Genomic DNA, 22768 nt, shown 5'->3' on the forward strand with positions numbered 1-22768 from the left:
TATTGCCCGCCTCCCGATTTCTGATTGGATTCCGTTGTTACGGCGGCGGGCATTGTTGCCAGGTTTCAGCCACGTAACTTCCCTCCTGCCGCTACCCGCGGGTTGTGATTGGGCTGAGGCAGGCGGTGACTAAAAGATTGGCAGGCCTGTCGCCCAATGGGGAAGCCCCTTTGAGTGCGCGCTGTGGTGAGGGAAAGTTCCTTCCCATTCGGGCTGCCTCGAGGTGAGGGAAGCGGTCGCGGTTGGAGGAGTTGGAGAAGCTCCAGTCAGCGCTCGCTAGGCCGGCCTGGAAGAGGCCGCGCGCCTGTCCCCGCTCCCCTGAGCTGCTCCTTTTCCTGCTTCACGTAATCAGAATATTCCTTCAATACCTTAAGAAATAATAATAACAACCTGACATAACCTGGTTATTTAAGAATAAACAGTCTTAATGATTCTCCTCACAATCTGGTGAATTAATAGCAATAACTCATCAAGATCGCGTGCTTCATATCTCAGTAACAACAGCAGCACTGCATTCTCGTGTTTCATTAATTTGCAGTTATTCACCTAAAAGTTTGTTACTTGCTCAATATCTTAATAATAATAATAAAACTGTAAGGAGATAATAGAAATCACTGGGTTAAAGTTGACCGAAAGTCCAGAGGTAACATTATCAATTTATGATGGGGTGGTAGGTTCGCAGTCTATGAAGAACTTGCTCACAAATTTATTTCTAGCTAGGAAGAGGAAGGGGCAAGCAGAATATAAAATGGAAGAATGGTATAAAGAGGTGTGGGATACAACTATTAATTATAGCTATTTTATTAATGTGCCATTAAGATAGGGAATATGCAGGAGAAATGATTTTGAGGAGATAAGGAGGGTGTTCATAGAATTTGTACTGTTAAAACGAAAAGGGGTCAAACCATCGCAAGCGGTGTTGCAATTTTGGGAGGTTGGATAGTTACAATGGAATGGTCTTGGGGGTGGGGTGTACATTTTTATTCTTACTGATTTATGATTATCAAAATAATCATTCTGCTCCTCTACATAACTAGTTTACTTAGTTAATATTTGCTTCATATCTTAATGACTGCTTTTTTTTTGCTCCACACAATTTAGTTACACACTCAATAGCAATGCTATTGTTAATAATGACAGCAATGTTGTTAATCGATATCTTAATTATGGTAATATTGTTGATCGTAGAATTATAGGGTTGGAAGGGACCACAAGGGTCATTCCATGCAATGCAAGAATCTTTTGCCCAATGTGGGGCTCAAACCCACAGTTAAGAGTCTCATGCTGTACTGACAGTACGCTGCAAAGTAATATTATTATCAGTATCTTAATTACAGTAATGCCAATAATAATCAGAGTAAGATTGCTTAACAATTCTAACAATTACAATATTACTGGTATTCGGCATCTTAATTGCAGTTATATGGTTAATAAATACATTAACATCTTTATTACAGTAACAACAACAGGGTGAAATTTGATGTTGTGCTTTTGCAATTGTTCCACCAGCGAAACATTTCTGCTTTCCAGATGGCAGGATCCCCCCTCTCTTCCTCCTGCTGACCTTCTTAGGGGGTCTCCCAACCCTCAAGAGTGGATTTGGGGGAGGGGGGAAGCCCATCTGGGCTAGTGGGAGACCTTGCACTGGCTTCTGCTAGTGCACAGGCTTAGGATCCCACCCAAAGGGTCATGCAACACCTTGACTAACAGATGTTGTTACAGCAGAAGCTTTTGTAGATTACAGTGGTACCTCGGGTTACAGGCGCTTCAGGTTACAGACTCCGCTAACCCAGAAATAGTACCTTGGGTTAAGAACTTTGCTTCAGGATGAGAACAGAAATCGTGCTCCGGTGGCGCGGCTGCAGCAGGAGGCCCCATTAGCTAAAGTGGTGCTTCAGGTTAAGAACAGTTTCAGGTTAAGAACAGACCTCCGGAACAAATTAAGCTCTTAACCAGAGGTACCACTGTATGCTTCATCAGATGCATAATGTATGCTTTAGGGTTGCCATATTTCAAGAAGTAAAAATCCAAACAGTTTTTGAGCCCCAAAGTTGTTGAACTTTTTTTGTTCTTGTCACCAAAGCCTGGGCCTAAATCTGAGCCTCCAGTGCACTTTTTAAAAAAAGGACTTTTAAAGGTTTAAAATGAAAAAAATTCCCCATATGGCTAGGCTCTTCCCCCCTCTCTTGCCCCCCCCAATATACTTCTTCTTAATTGTATTTCAGTTTAACAGTTACTTTGATAAAATACATATTTTGTTATGTGCAAATAGCTTTAGATATCTATTAGGTCCATAAATTAAAGTAAAGGTAAAGGTACCCCTGCCCGTTCGGGCCAGTCTTGCCAGACTCTAGGGTTGTGCGCTCATCTCACTCTATAGGCCGGGAGCCAGCGCTGTCCGCAGACACTTCCGGGTCACGTGGCCAGCGTGACAAGCTGCATCTGGCAAGCCAGCGCAGCACACGGAACGCCGTTTACCTTCCCGCTTGTAAGCGGTCCCTATTTATCTACTTGCACCTGGAGGTGCTTTCGAACTGCTAGGTTGGCAGGCGCTGGGACCGAATGACAGGAGCACACCCCGCCGTGGGGATTCGAACCGCCGACCATGCGATCGGCAAGTCCTAGGCGCTGAGGTTTTATCCACAGCGCCACCTGCGTCCATAGATTACCATATAGCATATATTCAACACAAAAAACAGGGACAATTTGTTGTTGACAAAGGACAGCTGGACATATAAAGGGCCCCATTACCTTCAGTAGCTTAGGGCCTCATCAAACCTAATTCCGGCCCTGGTCTTGGAATAGTAATCAGTGATATCAGAGGTAAATGAAAATGCAGACCAGTGAAAAGTCAGTAAACAAATCAACAGTGAATGTCCAAGCTTAATAGTGCAATTATAATCCCCTGTACTTCTCTGGTTTTCATTTCCTTTTGACCCCACTTTGTAATTGCACATACACAACCCTTCCAACAATGTAGGTATGAATGCCTTCAACTCAGTATAACACTTCCTGGATCTGATTAAGGGAGCTGTTTATGCCATGTTAAAAGTTATTAATGTCTTCAAGGTGTCGCAAGACTGATGTTCTGGCTGCAGCAGACTCACTCGTCTACCCGTCTGATCTAAAATTGTTCAGTAATCATGATTTGCCATCATAGTTGCAATGCAGCTTGAGGTGGAAGCAGCATGTTTTGATTGAGACCAAGGCAATTTAAAGCAGCAAAATGAAGGAGGGGGGGATCTACTTAAAATACAAAAAAATACTGACTTTAAAAGACTTTATCTTTCCATTAGTACTGCGCCAGCCTGGTGCCCAGAGAATGGTGTATGATATGTTAACTCACATGCTTTTTAGGGATATTCACCTAAAAAACATAAATTGCAACTTTAAGACTGCCAATCTTGCCTAACATCTTACTTGCTGTTGGTATCTGTTCACTGTTACTAATGAAGCCCAATCCAAATAAGACTGAAGCACTGTAAGTGGGTGGTCCCCTAGATTGGATTGATGAGAAATCATGATTACTGAACAATTTTAGATCAGAGGGGTAGACGAGTGAGTGCCTTCCATCAGCTTTGGCTAGTAACCCAGCTGTGCCCCTACATGGACAGGGCAGCCTGTTATTTTTGTTCTGGTAATCTCTAGTTTGCAAGGGACGCGGGTGGCACTGTGGGTTAAACCACAGAGCCTAGGACTTGCCTATCAGAAGGTCAGCGATTCGAATCCCCACAATGACGGGGTGAGCTCCCGTTGCTCGGTCCCTGGTCCTGCCAACCTAGCAGTTAGAAAGCACGTCAAAGTGCAAGTAGATAAATAGGCATTGCTCCGACAGGAAGGTAAACAGAGTTTCCGTGTGCTGCTCTGGTTCGCCAGAAGTGGCTTAGTCATGCTGGCCACATGACCCAGAAGCTGTACGCCGGCTCCCTCGGCCAGTAAAGTGAGATGAGCGCCGCAACCCCAGAGTCGGCCACGACTGGACCTTTACCTTCACCTAATCTCTAGTTTAGATTACTGCAGCATGTAATAAGTTGGGCTGCCTCTGAAGATGGTTTGAAAATTTCAACTCATGCAGATTTTGGCGACCAGGTTGTTCACTGGGACAAGATGGGGGTTTTTTTGCATCAATCCTGGCTCGGCTGCACTAGCTACCAATTTGCTGGTTTTGACACAAAGCCTTAAAACAGTTCAGGACTGTCTCGAGGACCGCCTCTCCCCATATGAACTGACCCAGACCCTGTGATCATCATCTGAGGCACTTCTGTCTGTGCCTCCCCCAAGAGAGGTGGAGGATGGCAACACTAGACGGGCATTTCTGCAGTGGCTCCCCATTTGTGGAATGCTCTCCCCAAGATTATATATCTTTAGGCTCCAAGCAAAAACATTTCTCCTTAACCAGGCCTTTGGCTGATTAACATTCTATGACCTTTTAAATATGTTTGTGAGAGGAGTGTTAATTGGTTTGTTTTTCTTTTATAATGTATTTTGTGTTCTCATTTTGTATTTTTATGTTGTGAACCGCCCGTGCTCTTCAAATGGTATACAAATTTAATAAATAAAAACCTTCCATAGAAAAATAAAGCACTGGAAGAGTTTCCACCCAGTGGAATAAATTATGTTGGACTTGTGGGGGGCGCAACTGCCAACCCCAGTGTCCCTGAGTACGCCAGATCCTCCTGCTCCAATCAGGGCATTTCTGCATTTGAGTAGGAAGTTCTTTAGGAGGATTCTTAGAAGAACTTAGAAGCCCCCACCCCAAAATCAGGAACCCTGTGAAATTAGGAAGATTCTTAAGAACGATCAGCTAAACACTTAAAAGCAGACTTCCCCAAGCTTGTGCCCTCCAGATGTTTTGGACCATGACTCACATGGCTAATGGTCAGATACGGAGTTTCGCAGTGACCCGCAGGTCTAGCCTCTCCAGTCCCACCCATCCTTACTTTGGCTCACTGTAGGACTAACACGACTTTGCACTTACTAATACCTCTCATTTGTACTTTTTTCTGGATAGGACAATCATGTCATTGAGAGCATGTGGCTTGATTATCTTCAGGAAGCTGCGTGAGACATCGTCTGCTTCTGTTGCTGGGAACAACATTGAGTACCTTCTCCTGCAGACATCCTATGGGTCTCATCACTGGACCCCTCCGAAAGGTGTGTCTTAAGTTTTTATGGTATCTAGCAACTTCAGAGAGATTCTCAACAGGGCTGTCAACTGATCAAGGAATTAAATCAGGCATTGACAAACTCAGCCCTCCAGATGTTTTGGGATTACAACTCCCATGATCCCCAGCTAACAGGACCAGTCGTCAGAGATGATGGGAATTGTCGTCCCAAAACATCTGGAGGGCCGAGTTTGCCTATGCCTGAATTAAATCATCTGTATTTTAAGACAAGTACATGTTTTTCTTGTATTTTGCAAGTGAATAATAATAATGTTGACATAGTGTGATACATGCCGTTCTGCTGTGACTTCAGAAGTCCTTTCCCCTTGACTCTTGAGTCTTCTTTGGAGTGTTGCTTCCTGGAAACGGCTCTTGGAGTCGCTGTGTTACAGATAAGACTCCTTGGCTGGCTGTTTATGATATTTCAGGGCAGGAGCTCTGGCCTAGGCATTATTTATGTTGCTTTTGTTTTTCTTAGACCCCATGTGGCTTGCTGTGTTTATATTTCTGTCCGTAATATATCTGTGTGAAAGCAAAGGCTGACTTTTCTCAGGGAATGCTAAAGCTAGCTTGAAAACAGGCTATATTTATACCTGACTGAAAATGGGATCTTTGTGTTAGAAATAATGGTGTAGCTGGCAAGGATAGCCTCCTTCCCCAGATGTGCTTTTCCCCATGTTCAACTCACTTTTGGGGCCAGGCAATACTTAGTTTTCAACATCACAATATATCACAAGCTAAACATCACGATACCCTGATATATAACAGTGTCTGAAATATGCATAGAGCTGTGCAGAGCCACTGGCTGACTTTACAGTTTCCCCCCATACAGTATTGTGATTTTTGCATAGCAATCCCACACATTCATGATACATCGCTAGGTAAAAAGTTATGAAACCAATACCATGATACGGACTTCAAACTGGTTTTGGATATATTGATATATTGCCCAGCCCTACTCACTTTCCTCAAAATAACTTAAGTGTAGCATTTTCCTTTATTTTATGGCAGCGATACTCCTGTTTTTGCACTAGTGACCATTGCAAACCTTAAAGTCAGGGGTGACTAATCTGTGGCCCTTCAGATGTTGCCAAACTACAACTCTTCATCGTTCCTTAGTCATCCTGGCTGGGCTTTTAAGAGTTGAAGTCCAAGATGGCTGCAGGTTGACCATCACTGCCTTGCTCTCTATCAATCTATCTATCTAATCCATTGATCTATCTATTTGTTAGTTGCTTTATCTTGCCCAGGGCAACCCAAAGTGACTTACAACCAAACAAACAGACAAAACATCCCACATAAATACATTAAAACCAAGAGGAAAAAGAAATATATTAAAAACTTCTTGCCCACTTCTAAAAGGACACAGCTTATGTGCTGCTAGTTAATGTTTTAGTGAATAAATGGCTTAGATCTGACACACCTTAAATACTGTTTCTTTACTTGTGACCCATTAAGCCTTTACTGTGTCAGTTGCAGACTGCAAGTGTGTGAAAAGGAAATAGTGGGCCTGCAGAAAGTCCCTGTTCATCCTAGCCTCAATCCCAGAATCTCCCATTTCAAAAAAGCATCAGGTAGCAAGTGCTACCTGGAGAGCCATTTCTGACTCTCAGAGTAGAAAAGAATTGAGCTGGATTTGCAGATAGTCTGGTTTGGCGTAAAGCAGCTTCCTCTGTTTAGACTGTGCTTTGGTGCTCAGATTTAAATCTGGAAAGTGTTGATTTAGAATGGTTCTGACTTGCTACCTGTCCAAAGCCCTGAGGATAAGGTGGTCTGTAAATATGTTGGAGACACATTAAATGCAGCCACCGCTGCAGTAAAGCATGGTGATGTTTGGAGCCAACCACAAAAACACTTCCTTTTTCTGTGACAACATAAAAAGTACTCAAGTGTCAGGAGAAGAGCAGAGCCCCTTGTTTCAGCTTTCCTGAAAATTCTGCTTTCCTTTCCTCGTGTCAGGCCACGTTGATCCTGGGGAAGATGACTTGCAGACCGCCCTCCGGGAGACGCAGGAGGAGGCTGGGCTGGACTCCACTCATTTCACCATCATTGATGGGTTTAAAAAGGAGCTGAATTACACTGTCAATGGCAAAGCCAAAACCGTCATCTACTGGCTGGCTGAAATGAAGGACAACAACACAGAGGTCAAGCTTTCATCGGAGCACCAGGCCTTTTGCTGGCTGACCCTCAATGACGCTTGCAGGCTTGCAGAGTTCAAGGACATGCAAGGCGCCTTTAGGGAGGCACACAACTTTCTCTGCTCCAAAGGCTGAATGCTCCAGGGGATGCAGGAATGGGGTTTTGGGGTTTTTTTAACTGAAAGTTTAACTGACGATTCCATAAAAATAAAAGCAGAGAATACTAGGGGGGGAAATGCCAAAATTTTAAAGATGCACTTTAATTATGTCAAGCTATTTAAAGCATGGATGCTTCCATCCCCCCGAATTCTTAGAGAGGGATGTTTAGCGTGAGCAGAATTCAAAACAGCCTCTATAAGTTATATGCTGAGCCTTTATACTGGGCATTGACAATTGGCAAAGCAGGGTGTGGATGCAAACTAAAGTTTGTGGCACTCAGTGATGTTCATGGAGGAGAGTTTTATTAAGGACTGTTAGCCACGCTAACCAAGTGGCAGGTTCAGAGGCTGGCAGCAAATAGTAGAGAGAGACACGCTCGTCGACGTTGTGACTGCTTGTGAGCTTCCTAGAGGTATTTGTGTGTCATTGTTGGAAACAGGATGCTGGTCTAGATGGACCTCTGGTCTGATCCAGCAAAGCAGTGTCTTATGCATTTGTATAAACTTGTAGCAGCAGCAGAGAAAAATTAGGCACACCCTCTGCCCTCGCAGGCTTGCCTATATGTCATATAGAGATTAGGCACACCCTCTGCCCACAAGCAGTTTACCTATATGTGATATACAGAGTTTTCACGTGGGCAAAACCTAGCCATTTTCCTGACCCCAAAATCCTTGTCTTAACACCTTTGTGGGCTTCCATCATTGCCTTTGAGCCAGGGCTGGTAGTGTGGCTGGAGTTTCAGGCTAGGGCCTTGGTCCAAATCATCACTCAGGCATAAAGCTTGCTGGGTGTGATGTTGGGCCACTCGCTGCGTCTCAGCCTAACCTACCCCGTAGGGATGTGGGGAGGATAAAATGGGAAAGGAGAGAACCACGTATGCCGCCTTGAGCTCCTTAGAGGGAAGAAGGCGGGATATAAAAATAATAAAATATATTTCGGCATGATCACGCTGCTACACACACACTGACAAAGCATAGAAGCTCAAGAGCATGATAATTTCCCTGTGTGTGGCACAGATGTCCTCTCTGCACCAATGCCGTCCCCAGTGCTACTGCAGTGTTGCAATTTGGGCAGAAGTCCATCCATTCATCCCACAGGTCAGGTCAGGTCTCGCCTGTAGGCCACTGGACTCCACTTAGTTTACAGCGAGTTGAGGAAAATCTTATGTCAGGAACTGGAAAGCCCTTGTACAGTGATAGCATGTCTCATGATCAATTCTCTGTGTGCGGATGTGTGCTTTTTGTTAAAATAAATAAATAATCCCCATTCAGGTTTAGTCCTTTATTTTGAGCCTGGTTTAAAACAAGCCGCTTGAGTGAAGGCAGAGGGTACCGGGCTGGTGTTAGTGTGACATCCAGAACAATCAAGCTGGGAGCAGCTGCATGCTCCAGTTAATATCTGCCAAGAGTGTCTAGGAATGCATGTCATGCACGGTAGAAGAATTCAATTGCTTTTTTCCCTAAAGGATGTCATTGTATCACTGTGGTTTTAACACTGCACACTGCTTTCGAGAGCCACAGCTTGCCTTTGAAAACCGGACATGAGTAAAGCAAGCTGCTAAGTCCTTAAGAACAGCTCACTCTCCCTTGTGTATCCTCTGTTGCCCGAGGGGCTGCTCATCACTTAGCTTTCCCTCAAACCTCTTTTTTCTTGAGCAGCCTTCTCCAACCTGGTGCCCTCATAGGTTTTGGGTGCTATCTCCCAGCAGCCGTGGCCGATAGTGAGTGATAATGGGAGGTGTGGCCCTAAGCATCAGGGTTAGAGAAGACCTGGAGAGTGAAAAACTTCCAGGCAAGGAACTAGCATCCCTGCATCATTCTGTAATGCCTGGTATGTCCTTATTAGAAGCTAAGCCATAGCCAAGGAGACTGCATTTGTTAGCCTCCCAGAAAGGGTCGTGTTAGCTGAATGCAAAGTTCTATATGCAGCTGCATTCTAATTCTCCTTCGCTGCTTGCAAACAAGCAGCTCGCCTGGGGTGAGCAAAGATTGCCCCAAGGTGAACTTGCACAAAAAGCTGGTTCTTCTTTGTTGCTGCTGTCCTCCTCTTTTAGGTCTGACATGGGCACAGATATCCCAACCCTTTTCTCCGGTGTTGTCTCAGGCTCGCCACACCCAGTGTGGACTGGAGAAAGCCCTTTGCGGTCATACACTAAGAAGCACAAGGACCTGAACTGTGACGCAAACAATCTCCATCGAGGTGGTCCTTTCAGAGGCTGATTTCATACTTGCATTTCTGAGGTTGACTGGTTCTAATGGGAGGACTGTACCACAATAGCGTGAGATGGGAAGGTGCCATCTTGACCTACCTGCCACCCACATGGGGGTGGCAAATATGCTTGATAACTAACCTGCCTGATCCAGAATTAGATTTCATGCAAATACATCCCCTTTGTGAGGACCGTACCATCTCAGAGCAGCACCCTCAACCTAGCCTAGCCCCTTGGCCGTTTCTTAATGCAGGCAACCCCAGTTGTACATTTTGAGACAAAGCGAAGCTCTGTGCCTAGCTGCGTAGCTGCGCAGTGCAGATGTGATTGTTACGAAAATTATCAGGACTGTTAGTCTAATGAAATTGGCTGCATGGATCTTGGTCAAACGAACCCTGCCAGAAGCGCTTGCTTTGAAAGCGACAGAGTCAGAGCCCGTCATGTTCAGCATATTTGATAGTTCATGTTGTCGAAGAGCGGTGTGACTGTCCCATCTTTCCATTCGATCAAGATTTCTCCATGCTTCAGCGAAGGAGTGGGGGATGCCGGGATGATCTGCCCCTTGATGCTGGGGCTAGGTGCCCTAGGTAAGGGTGGCCGCTCCTCGTGAACCACACAGCAGCTCTTCAAAGGAGACAGCTTCTGCTTCCGCTTCTTCCTAAAGTAGGAAGCAGCAGCAGGTTATGCTTCGAAATTACTGAGAGACCCAGAATGGTATTTGCCTATGAGGCCCATTAGGCAAGTGAACCTGGCAAGTGGTGTCTTGAATATTCTGTGGGGCCAATTTAAGGATGACATGAATTTAAAACTGATTAATCAGCTTTGATCCACTTGAAAGATAATAATAATTTAATTCTTTGTGCCCATCTGACTGGGTTTCCACAATCCTGATTATCAGGGCAGCAGGCTTGGTTATTTTCAAGGCAAGTACTTACTAAAATATGAGAGCTCTTCTTAAAACTCTTATGAAATGCCAGTAGAAAAAAAGGCGAAAGATTTATACGATCTGAAGAGAAACCAGTCCTGGAGGTTTTGTTAAATATGATTAGAAGGGACCAGTTGGTTAAAGGTATTCAGGTCGGAGTCAAAAATTACAAGTTAAGGGCATTTGCAGATGACCTAGTGTTAACTTTGCAACAGCCAGACACTAGTACCAAAAGAGTATTAGAACTAATTGAGACATTTGGTCAAGTGGCAGGATTTAAACTGAACAAACAGAAAACGAAAGTGTTGGAAAAAAACTTAACAATGGAAGAAAGAGAGAGATTTCAGAGTGAAACAGGGTTGGAAATAAAAAAAGTGAAATATCTGGGGGTGAATTTAACATCTAAGAATGTGCATTTATTTAAAGACAATTATGAAAAGTGTTGGACAGAAGTAAAGAAAGATTTAGAAATATGGTCTAGACTGAGACTTTCCTTGTTAGGCCGAATTGCTGTTATTAAGATGAATGTATTGCCTAGAATGTTATTTTTGTTTCAGACGTTACAGATTTTAGACAAGATGGACTGCTTCAAGAAGTGGCAGAAAGACATATCCAAATTTGTCTGGCAGGGCAAAAAGCCCAGAATAAAATTTAGGATTTTAACTGATGCAAAAGATAGAGGGGGCTTTGCCCTGCCGGACTTAAGACTCTATTATGAATCAGCAGCTTTTTGCTGGTTGAAACATTGGCTGCTTCTTGAAGATACAGACATTTTGGATTTGGAAGGGTATGATAATAACTTCGGTTGGCATGCATATTTATGGTATGACAAGGCAAAGGTGTATAAAAGTTTCAAAAACCATATTGTTAGGAAAGCACTATACAATGTTTGGATTCGATATAAAGACTTGTTGGAAAGTAAAACTCCCAGGTGGTTGTCACCAATGGAAGCTAAGGCGGTGAAAAAACTTAATATGGATTCTAAATGGCCAAAATACTGTGAAATCCTAGAACAAGATGGTGAGAAGTTTAAACTTCAGAGTTATGAGAGACTAAAGTTCAAAGTTCGAGACTGGTTACATTACGGTCAGATAAATGAGACATTTAAGCAGGACAGGAAAATAGGATTTCAGAAGGACAGGTCAAAGTTAGAAACAGAACTGTTAGAACCCAATACTAAGAACTTGTCTAGAATGTACAATTTGCTGTTGAAATGGAATACACAGGATGAAACGGTGAAATCAGCTATGATTAAATGGGCACAGGACATCGGTCATGACATTATGTTTGCTGACTGGGAACAGTTATGGACCACCGGTGTTAAATTCACGGCATGTAATGCCTTAAAAGAGAACATAATGAAAATGATTTACAGGTGGTACATGACCCCAGTCAAGCTTGCAAAAATATACCATTTGCCCAATAATAAATGTTGGAAATGTAATGAGACTGAAGGTACCTTCTACCACCTTTGGTGGACCTGCCCAAAGATTAAAGCCTTCTGGGAAATGATCTATAATGAAATTAAAAAGGTCCTTAAATGGACTTTTCCTAAGAAACCGGAGGCTTTTCTCCTGGGCATGGTTGGCCAACTGGTGTCAAAGAAGGACAGGACCTTTTTTATGTACGCTACCACAGCAGCAAGAATTCTTCTGGCAAAGTATTGGAAGATGCAAGAACTACCTACTCTGGAAGAATGGCAGACAAAGGTGACAGACTTCATGGGACTAGCAGAGATGACCGGCAGAATCCGAGATCAGGGGAAAGAGACAGTGGAAGAGGACTGGAAGAAGTTAAAATTATATCTTAAAAACTGTTGTAAAATTGAGGAGTGTTGAGATGTCAAGGGGTAAGAAGTAGAGAAATACAGCTGTAATTATTAAGTCTAAAGAAATTTAATGAAAGGGAATCAATAGATAAACTGATCAAAGGGTTGCTAAAGAACTTTGGAATAAGGATGCAGCGAAAGGGAGGTATGGGGAAGTCAGTATATGTTTAATGTTGTGTATGTTTTTGTTTTGTAATGTGTTTGTCTTTTATTATGTGTTTGAAAAATCAATAAAAAAATTTATTAAAAAAAAATAAAAATGAAATGCCAGTAGAGAAGTGTCCCCACTGCAGTTACCACGAAACTCTCAACCTGGTGGTTTTGATCACTGCATAATTTAAATTTTATTCTATTTTATAAAATGCTTACACCACTCAGCTGTTTTTAAAAGAAAAAGCCCTCACAGCAGTTTGCAAAAAAGAAAGAAAATTATCAAGAAGAATTAATAACAATTTAAGGTTGTCAAATTGTTAAAAAAAAAACTCGCATCTTACACAAGGGTTCAGTTTAGGGGGTCCAAATGTATATGCAAAAATGTGTAGAGTAAGGAACCCTTGAAACTCGCCCCCATGCGAGACTTTGGGGAGGCAGCATGAAGTCTCTGGGGTGAAACAAATAATGAGAGTGGGTTTCCTCCACTCCCCATTTATTTATTTATTCCCCCCCACCTGTGCAAAACTGCGATCATGCATGGAAAACAGGTGAAAGATGTGATTTACCTGTAGACTAAAAGCATTAAAACTTGCATCAACTTTCTGGGTAGTTTTGTCTAAACTATGTTTTTAGCAGGTGCCGGAAAGAGTGCAGAGAAGGTGCCTGCCTGATGTCAAGAGGCAAGGAGTTCCAAAGTCCAACACTAAGCAATCAAGTTCCTACAAATGCGAAACAGGTAATATGTTGCACGTGTAATAGTGCCAGTTCCGCAGATCAAAGTGGTCAAGCAGGCGCACCTAGAATAAGGCATTCTGGCTTGGTATTCCTATGGCGCTTTGGAGAGCTCAAGCACTCAACAGATAATATCCTCTTGCAATTTGTGCAACAGCCATGGGGGGGGGTCAGCGTTATTTGCTCCCACATTGTAGCCTGAGGCCCCGGAAGGAGGGAGGGAACTTACACCAGAGGAGGCAGAATCTGAAGCCAGGGCCTTCGTGATGCCGAGAAGAGAAAGCGGAGCAAAACAGAGACTTTGCTGGTGAGACAGCAACACTGTGGGGTGAATGGTCCTCTTACCTGTTGTACCGGATATTGAGAATGAGGATTGTCACTCCCAGGATAAAGGCCAGCGGGCTCAGGACAAGTATGACCGTCCTCCAGTTGGTCCCTGAAAGTGCATTGCACCCTGTATGTTTAATTACATCATTCCTGTGCTCTTCCTACGTCTCCTGTATTACCATCTTAAGGCGGTTTCCTCGTACACCTGGGTGGGTGGGGAATATTTGGGGAAACAGCCTGCCTCTTCTTCGCTGGAGGTTCTTAAAAAGAGGTTGGATTAGCCATTTTTAGCTGTGATTCCTGCATTGCAGGGGGTTGGACTAAATGACTGCCGGGGTCCCTTCCAGCAATTCTACGATTCTGTGAAATTGCAGCAGAGGTTAGGTAGAAGGGCTCCCAGACTGTTTCCACTGCAAGTTGGATTGCTGGGATATGGGGAGTCAGGAGCGGAGAGTCAATGAATGGATGTGCATTACGGAGAAGAATGGGTGTATCTGAATGTGTGCGTAAGGGAGACCCCACCCACCACTGACATACAGACCCCAGAAAGTCAGCTATGAGGGCATGTGGCTCTTGCCACTGAACTCACTTTGTATTTCAGGGTACAATGCCTCTGTCCAGGGAGGCTCCACTAAGCTCCCTGTTGAGTTCAGTTAATCCTAGCGCCATCCAGGCCAGTGGCTAATACCACATTTTGTGTTTGTGAATTTAATACGGGCTTTTATTTTTTATTTTTTGTTTCAAAAGAATAATAATTACGGTGAATATTCCATTTCCCACTCGCTATCCATCATACCTGTAGATCGGGAAGCCGCCCCCTTCCTCTGATGTTTCTTATGAGGCATGTGCCTTTCTGGCAAGGAGAGAAAGAGGGAGAATGAAACTAAAGGATTCAGAGCAAGAAGAGAAAATCTCGCGATCTTCGCTCGCCTCTGCACTTTTGTTTCCAGGCCAGCTACACTCAGGATTTGTTGTCACTGCAGAGGTCAACCTCTGGGTGGACTGCAGACCTGGCTTCTTCAGGGTGCTGCCAAAAGGCCATAAAAAAATAAAAATATCCATGCAAGTAGAAAAACAGTGTGTCAGGGAAAAGTGTCCCTGGCATGCTAGTCTTCCGTGTGCAGGGATTTTGTATGGAGGGATTTTTTGTATGGAGGAGTGTTCTCTCCTGTGAGATGCCACATGCAATTCACGGAGGTGTAGATTGGCTATTTCAGCAAGAATAAGGCCGGGGAGCCCAGGCAGGTACTGTGAGAAGGAGGGCAAGAAATCACACTAGGGTGGCTAGGACTCCTGCTCCTATAATGTCGACCTGAAGGAGGTTCAACTTTAATCGGCCCTGCAGTGAAAATAACCTACAAAAATACATTATGTTAGGGGAAATCGCTTGCAGAAATATGTACGTCACTCAGAACTGCGTACAAAAATGTGCTTACTTGGAGAACTTTGCACTAAAACGCTGGTGAATTTTCACGAGGGTTTTTAAAATTGCAGTTTGCTCCAGAAATGGGGAGAACTGAAATTAAAATTGGAAAGATAGGAAACGGAGAGAAATGCAAAGGGCAAGTCTTTCTATCCCAATTGCCTGCAAATGGCAATAATGCAGTTACTCTAAAGAAGCATTGCAGAGCAACGGAGAGAGCGAAATTATGTGCGGAAGGTCCAGTATAAATCCACCATGAATGCACTATTGACGTGTTGGAGGACGCACCTGTTAAAAAACATGATAGTCTAGGGCAGCCTACAGAACCCTACGTCCTGGTGAGCTAGGATTTTCACAAGCAGGGTGATATTTACAACACAATTGCACCTTACATGCATGTAGCTTGCACGATTCCAACCATATGTGAGTGAAGGCAGGCTGGTTGAAATTGCACATGTTAAATCCAAGCAAGGAGGACAGCTTAATATCTCTTTTTCTGCCGGATTTTGTGCTGTGTACCTGAAGGAGCATCTCTGCTCCCAGCATTTAGTCTGGAGACTGAGGTCTAGTTCCGAGGGCCTTCTGGCAGTTCCCTCACTGCAAGCAGTGAAGTTACAGAGAGCCAGGCAGAGGGCCTTCTCGGTGGTGGCACCCTCCCTGTGGAACGCTCTCCCATCAGATGTCAAGGAGATGAATATTCGATAGACATCTGAAGGCAGCCCTGTTTCGGGAAGCTTTTAATGTGTGGTGTTCTCCTGCGTTGTTTTATATTCTGTTGGATGGCGCCCAGAATTAATGCTTAATTCAGAAACATCTAATTCAGTGCTGGCCACTGGCTTGCATGGCTTTGAAAGAGGATTACTCAAACCCATAGAAGAGCATGCATCTATCCCTGGCTATTAACTGTGGTGGCTAAATAGAACCTCCAGGTTCAGAGACAGTCCACCTCCGAATACCAGTTGCTGAGGAGAGCTGTTTCCTGCAAGCCCTGGAGGATAGTCCCCTGAACCCTGTTGGAAATGGGAAGTTCTGGCTTGCTTGGGACCATTTGCTTTATCCTGCATGGGTAGCTCAGCTGACTAGAGCACGGTGCTGATGCCAAGGTTGCAGGTTCGACAGTTGCATATTCCTGCATTGCAGGGGGTTGGACTAGATGACCCTGAGGTTCCCTCCCAACTCTGCAATCCTATGGTCCTTTGTTCTTCAGGCTGAAATCCCCACCCTGCTGGCCGTACTCACCGTCATCTGCTTCCAGGATGACATCTTCATTCTTTGGAAGATTGCTGGTGATATTAGGTTCCTCAACGATGGCTGGAGATTTGGGTCTGGTGTCTCTAGAGGAGGTGACAATCTCTGACAACGCAGTAGTTTTATCTGGAAGCGGGGGAGAGAGGGATATGAGGGCAATCCATGTTCTTGGGGCACAGAGGGCGGTCAGGTGTGTAGCCCGGTTGCCCCACCCTTTCCCATTGTGCCCTGTCCCTTTCCCTGCAAGGGTTCAGGTGAGTGCAAAATGCCTACTATAAACGCATGCAGAAAGACAAACGTATTTTGCCACCCTACTTCCCATGTTAATCACAACACTATACAACACAATACAATAAAAATTCCTTTATTGGCATTTCAAGTTAAGACCTTCCAAAATGGCTTGAGATACAAAGGCTTTCTTCTTTCTGTTTCCTGTTGCCGAGAGATTTGAATTGGGAAATCCTTCTTCATGAATAAGAGGCAATGGGGTGAGGGAGGCCACAGCCACATCCACACCATTTAACGCGCTATGAAGCCGCTTTAAACACTCATGGCTTAAACACCCCCAAAGACTCTGGGAGCTATAGTTGGAAAAGGGTGCCAAGAGTTGTTAGGGGACCCCCTGTTCCCTGCCAAGAAGGGAACCCTACCTCTACCCCCACCCCTACCCGACGCTAACCCTAACCCTAACGCTAACCCTTAAGCCTTAACTAGAGCTACAATTCCCAGAGTTCCCCGGCAAGAAGGGAACCCTAACCCTAACCCTGCCCCCTAACAAGAGCTACAATTCCCAGAATTCCCTGCCAAGGGAACCCCAACCCTATCCCTGCCCCTGACGCTAACCCTAACTCTAACCCTTAACCCTTAACTAGAGCTACAATTCCCAGAGTTCCCTGGCAAGAAGGGAACCCTACCCCTAATCCTACCCCTAATCCTAATCCTAATACAGTGGTACCCCGCAAAACGAACACCTCGGAAGACGAAAAACTCACTAGACGAAGGAGTTTTTCGTTTTCTTAGCCGCTTCGCAAGACGCATTTCCCTATGGGCTTGCTTCGCAAAACGAAGCTTGCCCCGCAAGCTCCGGGGATAGCGGGGAAGCGCAGCGCGCCTTCCCCTCTGTCCCCGGACCCCTTTTGAACCAAGGGGCGGCAACAGGGAGAAGCGATCTTCTCCCCTCCGCCCCTTGCTTTAAACAGGTCAGGGGACAGAGGGGAAGGCGCACCACCTTCCCCTCTGTCCCCGGAGATTGCGGGGCAGGCAATGGGGAGACGCAATCTTCTCCCCGCTGCCCCTTGCTTTAAACAGGTCAGGGGACAGAGGGGAAGGCGCACACCTTCCCCTCTGTCCCCGGAGATTGCGGGGCAGGCAATGGGGAGACGCAATCTTCTCCCCGCTGCCCCTTGCTTTAAAGCAGGTCCGGGGACAGAGGGGAAGGGGCGCGGCGCTTCCCCTCTGTCCCCGGACGGTCTCCATAGGAACGCATTGATTGATTTTCAATGCATTCCTATGGGAAACCGTGCTTCGCAAGACGAAAAACTCGCAAGAAGAAAAAACTTGTGGAACGAATTAATTTCGTCTTGCGAGGCACCACTGTACTTAAGCACCGTAACACGTCTCCGACCCCTTAACCACCCACAGTTCCCAGAATCCCAGAGGGGAAGCCATGCCTGTTTAAAGTGACTTCATAGCAGTTCCAGTGGTGCACCTAATGTGGCCTAATGTTCCCTCCCTCATTTTCTTCTCTCTCCCCACTGCCCCATCACTTGCAGTGCAGCAGATGTCTGCCTGCAGTCTCCCTTCAAAGCTCCTTCTCTCAAGTACGGCCAAGGCCTTGCCCATTCCTCACTGCCAGTATTTCACGTTCACTTCTCCGATGTAAATAGGGATGTCCTGCGGTTTTCTTGATGACTTTTAAGACTGGACATGGGGAAAGCCTCACCGTCTCCAGACATCCCTGTAAGGCAAAGGCAAACAGGTGAGTGGGATGGCCAACACCCCACAGCGTCCCCCCAGATTCCTCCTCTGTTTGGCTGCCTGTTAACAAACAAGGCTTCCAAACCAGTTTGCACCCATCTCAGCCAGTGTAGCCTCACAACATCCACTAGCCTGAATGCAAATTCTTCCGACAACCATCCACCAGCTGCAACCTCATCAGGTCCATTGCCAGACATCAAGCAGCTTCAGAGCTGAGTGTCAGTCACCTTCAAGTAGCGATCCCACCAGCAAGTAATCTTTGTACTTGCCTTCTCCTTGCTCCACAGCATCCCAGCGCCGGGTGATTGCCTCCTTCCGCTTGCCAGCTCGCCGCCACAGGACAGGAGGCCGCCTGGGCTGAGTGCCACCGAGCTGCCCATTTCTCTCTGGGGAGGGCAACTGCTGAGGCTTGCGCCTTGGCCCACATTTATACCCGCTCAGCAGCCACATATTTTTGTCACATCACAATCAACCCACAGACAATGGCAGCAGCTGGGGAGACATCACCATCACCCCCTCAGCCCTCACAATGGTGAGCCCAGCTCAGCAGCCAAAACACACACACACACACACACACACAAGTTGTGCCAATATCTGTGAAGGCCACACCGGAAACCCAAAAGGGGCAGGAGGGGGACATTTTTCAGCCCAGTGGATACATTTCCCTCCACACAACACTAGTCCAACACACAAATGAACAGAGCAATGAAAGCAAGCCTTATCTTTTCACAGGAAGCTGTTGAAGGAATGAGATGCAGAGAGAAAGTTAGCATCTCAGGAAAAAAACACTTTTTCATCAATCAATCAATCAATCAATCAATCATTTATTGTATTTGACTAAAACCCATTATAAATCCAGTTACAAAAGCACCAAACCCAATGACCCAAACTATGGCTCCCAGATTCTTGGGGGGGGGGGTGAGCCAGGTATATGCCATGTGAACTCAGCAATGTGTCAAGTGATGGCGACCTACTACCTCCAGGTTCAAAGGCGGCATTTTTCTGCATATCAGTTCCTGAGAATCACGAGGGCTGTTGTGGCCAGATTCTGCTTGCAGTTTTTGCGCAGGCATCTGTGAGAATGGGATGCTGAACTTGGGCCACTGGCCTGATCCAGGCAGCTTTCTTATGTTACAAAGGAAGACTTCCAAGAGAATACTTTTAATGCAGCACTCCAAGAAATGCTGCAAGTTTCAGAAAGTCACATAATGCACTCCAAAAACAGAAATTTTGAAACCATTTCAGCACTGTCTCATTTTCCTATTTTTCTGCATCTCTTATCTGAACTATGTACTTGCAGTTTCTTTGAGTATGTTTTTTCCAATTTATTTTTATTTGGTAGCCATTTCTCCCTTTCCGAGGAAGGAACAAAAGCATTTGAAGTTCTCAGTGTCCCTGACTTAAGGGTCGGACTCCTCTGCCCTGCCGACCAAGCGCTCGCTGGCTGGTGTGCCTTTCACTGTAGGGAGATCAGAAGAGGACCGCTACATTGGCCGAAGCCTAAGCAGCCACGAGCTTGCTATTCAGACACAAGGATATTGTTTTAGTCATTTATTCTTATTTTTAATTACTTGGCACCACAGGCAGCTCTCTCCAAAAATGGCAAAGGCTACAATCCCACCTACATGGGAGGAAGCCCCACTGAATTCAGTAGGACTTACTTCCAAGTAGACATGGGTGCAGCAGTGCTGCAAGGATCTCTCTTGGAAGTCCCAGTAAATAAACTGCCACAGCGGCCGGATTAAACCGACCTGTGCAAAAACTGCAAGGTTAGGATTAGGGGTAGGATTAGGGGTAGGGGTAGGGGTAAGGGTAGGTTTTTTTAGGGTTGAATTTGTTGAGGGTTTTGTTTTTTTTAGGATTTTACCCCAGGAAATAAATAAACTGCCACAGGGGCCGGATTAAACTGACCGGTGGGCTGGATTAGGCCCCCAAAATGGACTTTGGACATGCCTGATAAGCGCACGAACAAGATGTAGCGTGTGCACCATTTCATGTTTTACTGGAAAACTTTAGGTGACTGTTAACTGGTAGGCAGGGCCTTGGGGGCAAATCCCCCCTTGAATCTGACTTATGACTTCAGCAGTGAGACTACAGAGTGACAGTGTCATCATAATTTCACCATGGCAACCAGCTGCTTCATTTCCACTTACTTGAAAGGCAGGTCATGGAGTATTTATTTTATATATTTATTTTTGTATGAAATATTTATTAAGTTTTCCATAACTGAACACGTGACCACTTTCTTTCCCTTGGAAATTGACTTGATGATCCACAGTTACCAAGCATCTAAGAATATAGAAAAGAGCATCCTGATCAGAGGTCAAGTGGGAACCTGGGCACCTCTTACTTAAGCTTTCAAGAAATATGTCTTCTTATGTCACAGATGGGTGATAGCAACCTCAATGAGCCTCCCCACGTAAATGTCAACTCTCCAAGCATATATATATATATATATGTAATAATATATTAAACTGACCTGTGCAAAAACTGCAAGGTTAGGATTAGGGGTAGGGGTAGGGGTAGGGGTAGGGGTAGGGGTAGGTTTTTTTAGGGTTGAATTTGTTGAGGGTTTTTTTTTTAGGATTTTACCCCAGGAAATAAATAAACTGCCACAGGGGCCGGATTAAACTGACCGGTGGGCTGGATTAGGCCCCCAAAATGGACTTTGGACATGCCTGATAAGCGCTTGGTCAAGCGTCATTAACTTTAGTGGGCTTAGTTGTGACTTACTCCAGAATAAATAGGAGAGAAAGGAAGGGAATTGTGTTTTGAGATCTGATCATGAGCAGATCTTTATTTCTGAGAGGCAGCATTTACATTAATGCTTGGAGATTCGCAGATGACCTAGTACTGACATTACAGGAGCCAGTATCTAGTACCAAGAGGGCCCTAGAAGTAATCCAGGAATTTGGTCAACTAGCAGGTTTTAAGTTGAATAAGTTAAAAACCAAGGTTTTGGAGAAAAAATTGACACCAATAGAGAGGGAGAGGTTTCAGAAGGAGACAGATTTAACACTGGTAAAGAAGGTAAAATACCTGGGGGTGAACATGACAGCTAAGAATGTGAACCTATTTAAAGATAATTATGAGAAATGTTGGGCAGAAGTGAAAAAAGATCTAGAAATTTGGTCGAATTTGAAGCTTTCCTTGCTGGGTCAAATTGCTGTTATCAAGATGAATGTATTGCCGAGAATGTTATTTTTATTTCAATCACTGCAAATTATTGACAAGATGGACTGTTTCAAGAAGTGGCAAAGAGACATATCTAGATTTGTCTGGCAGGGCAAAAAGCCCAGAATAAAATTTAAGATATTTACAGATTCTAAAGATAGAGGGGGGGTTGCCCTGCCGGACCTAAAACTTTATTATGAATCAGCAGCTTTTTGCTGGCTGAAGGAATGGCTACTTCTGGAAAATACGCATGTGTTAGATCTTGAAGGGTATGACAATGTATTTAGGTGGCATACATATCTGTGGTATGGCAAGGTAAAAGCGCATAAGGCATTTAAAAACCATATTGTCAGGAAAGCATTGTTTAATGTTTGGATTAGATATAAAGATTTTTTGGAGAGTAAAACCCCAAGGTGGCTTTCACCTATGGAAGCGAAAGCTCTGAAAAAACTTAATATGGGGGCCAATTGGCCAAAATATTGGGAAATTTTAGAACAGGAAGGTGACAAATTGAAATTGCAGAGTTATGAGAAGCTCAAAGAGAAGGTGTGAGACTGGTTGCACTATTTTCAAATAAGAGAGGTTTACAACCAGGACAAAAAAGTGGGTTTCCAGGTGGAAAGATCAAAGTTAGAGACAGAATTGCTAGAACCCAATGCTAAGATTCTATCAAGAATGTATAATTTGCTGCTGAAATGGAACACTGAGGAAGAAACAGTAAAATCGGCAATGATAAAATGGGCACAAGATATAGGATACAATATTATGTTTGCTGACTGGGAGAAGTTGCGGACCACCGGGATTAAATTTACGGCATGTAATGCCCTAAGAGAGAATATTATGAAAATGATGTACAGGTGGTACATGACCCCAGTCAAGCTTGCAAAAATTTATCATTTGCCCGATAATAAATGCTGGAAATGTAAAGAAAATGAAGGTACATTCTTTCACCTTTGGTGGACGTGCCCAAGGATTAAGGTTTTCTGGGAGATGAGCTATAATGAATTGGAAAAGGTATTTAAGTACACTTTCCCTAAGAAACCAGAGGCCTTTCTCCTGGGCATAGTCGACCAATTGGTGCCAAAGAAGGATAGAACCTTTTTTATGTACGCTACAGCAGCAGCAAGAATACTTATGGCAAAGCATTGGAAGACACAAGACCTACCCACTCTGGAAGAATGGCAGATGCAAGTAATGGACTACATGGAAATGGCAGAATCCGAGACCAGGGAGAAGAGTTGGTGAAAGAAGATTGGAGGAAATTTAAAATTTATCTACAGAAACATTGTAAAATTTTTGAATGTTGATGA

The 22768-nt window shown here is 44.6% G+C and overlaps 2 protein-coding genes and 1 long non-coding RNA gene across 4 annotated transcripts in view; 1 reads left to right on the top strand and 2 right to left on the bottom strand.

Moving 5' to 3' along the window:
* The first annotated feature begins 193 nt into the window (after positions 1-193).
* NUDT2 (nudix hydrolase 2) lies at positions 194-8019 on the top strand. Its single transcript, XM_081930078.1, has 3 exons — positions 194-344; positions 5012-5154; positions 7125-8019. Exons 2-3 carry the CDS (start codon positions 5019-5021, stop codon positions 7436-7438), a joined length of 450 nt encoding a protein of 149 aa, XP_081786204.1. The 5' UTR covers positions 194-344; positions 5012-5018; the 3' UTR covers positions 7439-8019.
* A 905-nt stretch (positions 8020-8924) lies between these two features.
* LOC309380126 (uncharacterized protein) overlaps positions 8925-22768 on the bottom strand; it is a 32406-nt gene continuing 18562 nt past the window's right edge. Inside the window, exons 3-6 of one of the 2 annotated variants that reach the window (XM_081929963.1) lie at positions 16299-16433; positions 14433-14489; positions 13655-13745; positions 8925-10329 (exon numbers count right to left, since the gene is read on the bottom strand). In XM_081929963.1, coding sequence (XP_081786089.1) covers positions 10116-10329; positions 13655-13745; positions 14433-14489; positions 16299-16433 — 497 coding nt within the window. In that variant the 3' untranslated portion in view covers positions 8925-10115. The remainder of the gene's footprint in view (positions 10330-13654; positions 13746-14432; positions 14490-16298; positions 16434-22768) is intronic. The other variant, XM_081929964.1, reaches the window with a different exon arrangement.
* Positions 16656-17252, bottom strand: LOC309380392. Its single transcript, XR_014172904.1, has 2 exons — positions 17145-17252; positions 16656-17088 (listed from the first exon to the last, which is right to left on the bottom strand). It is a non-coding gene; the product is annotated as an uncharacterized lncRNA (long non-coding RNA).

Source organism: Podarcis melisellensis (genome assembly GCF_964234715.1).
Source record: "Podarcis melisellensis genome assembly, chromosome: 11".
Lineage (NCBI taxonomy): Eukaryota > Metazoa > Chordata > Lepidosauria > Squamata > Lacertidae > Podarcis > Podarcis melisellensis.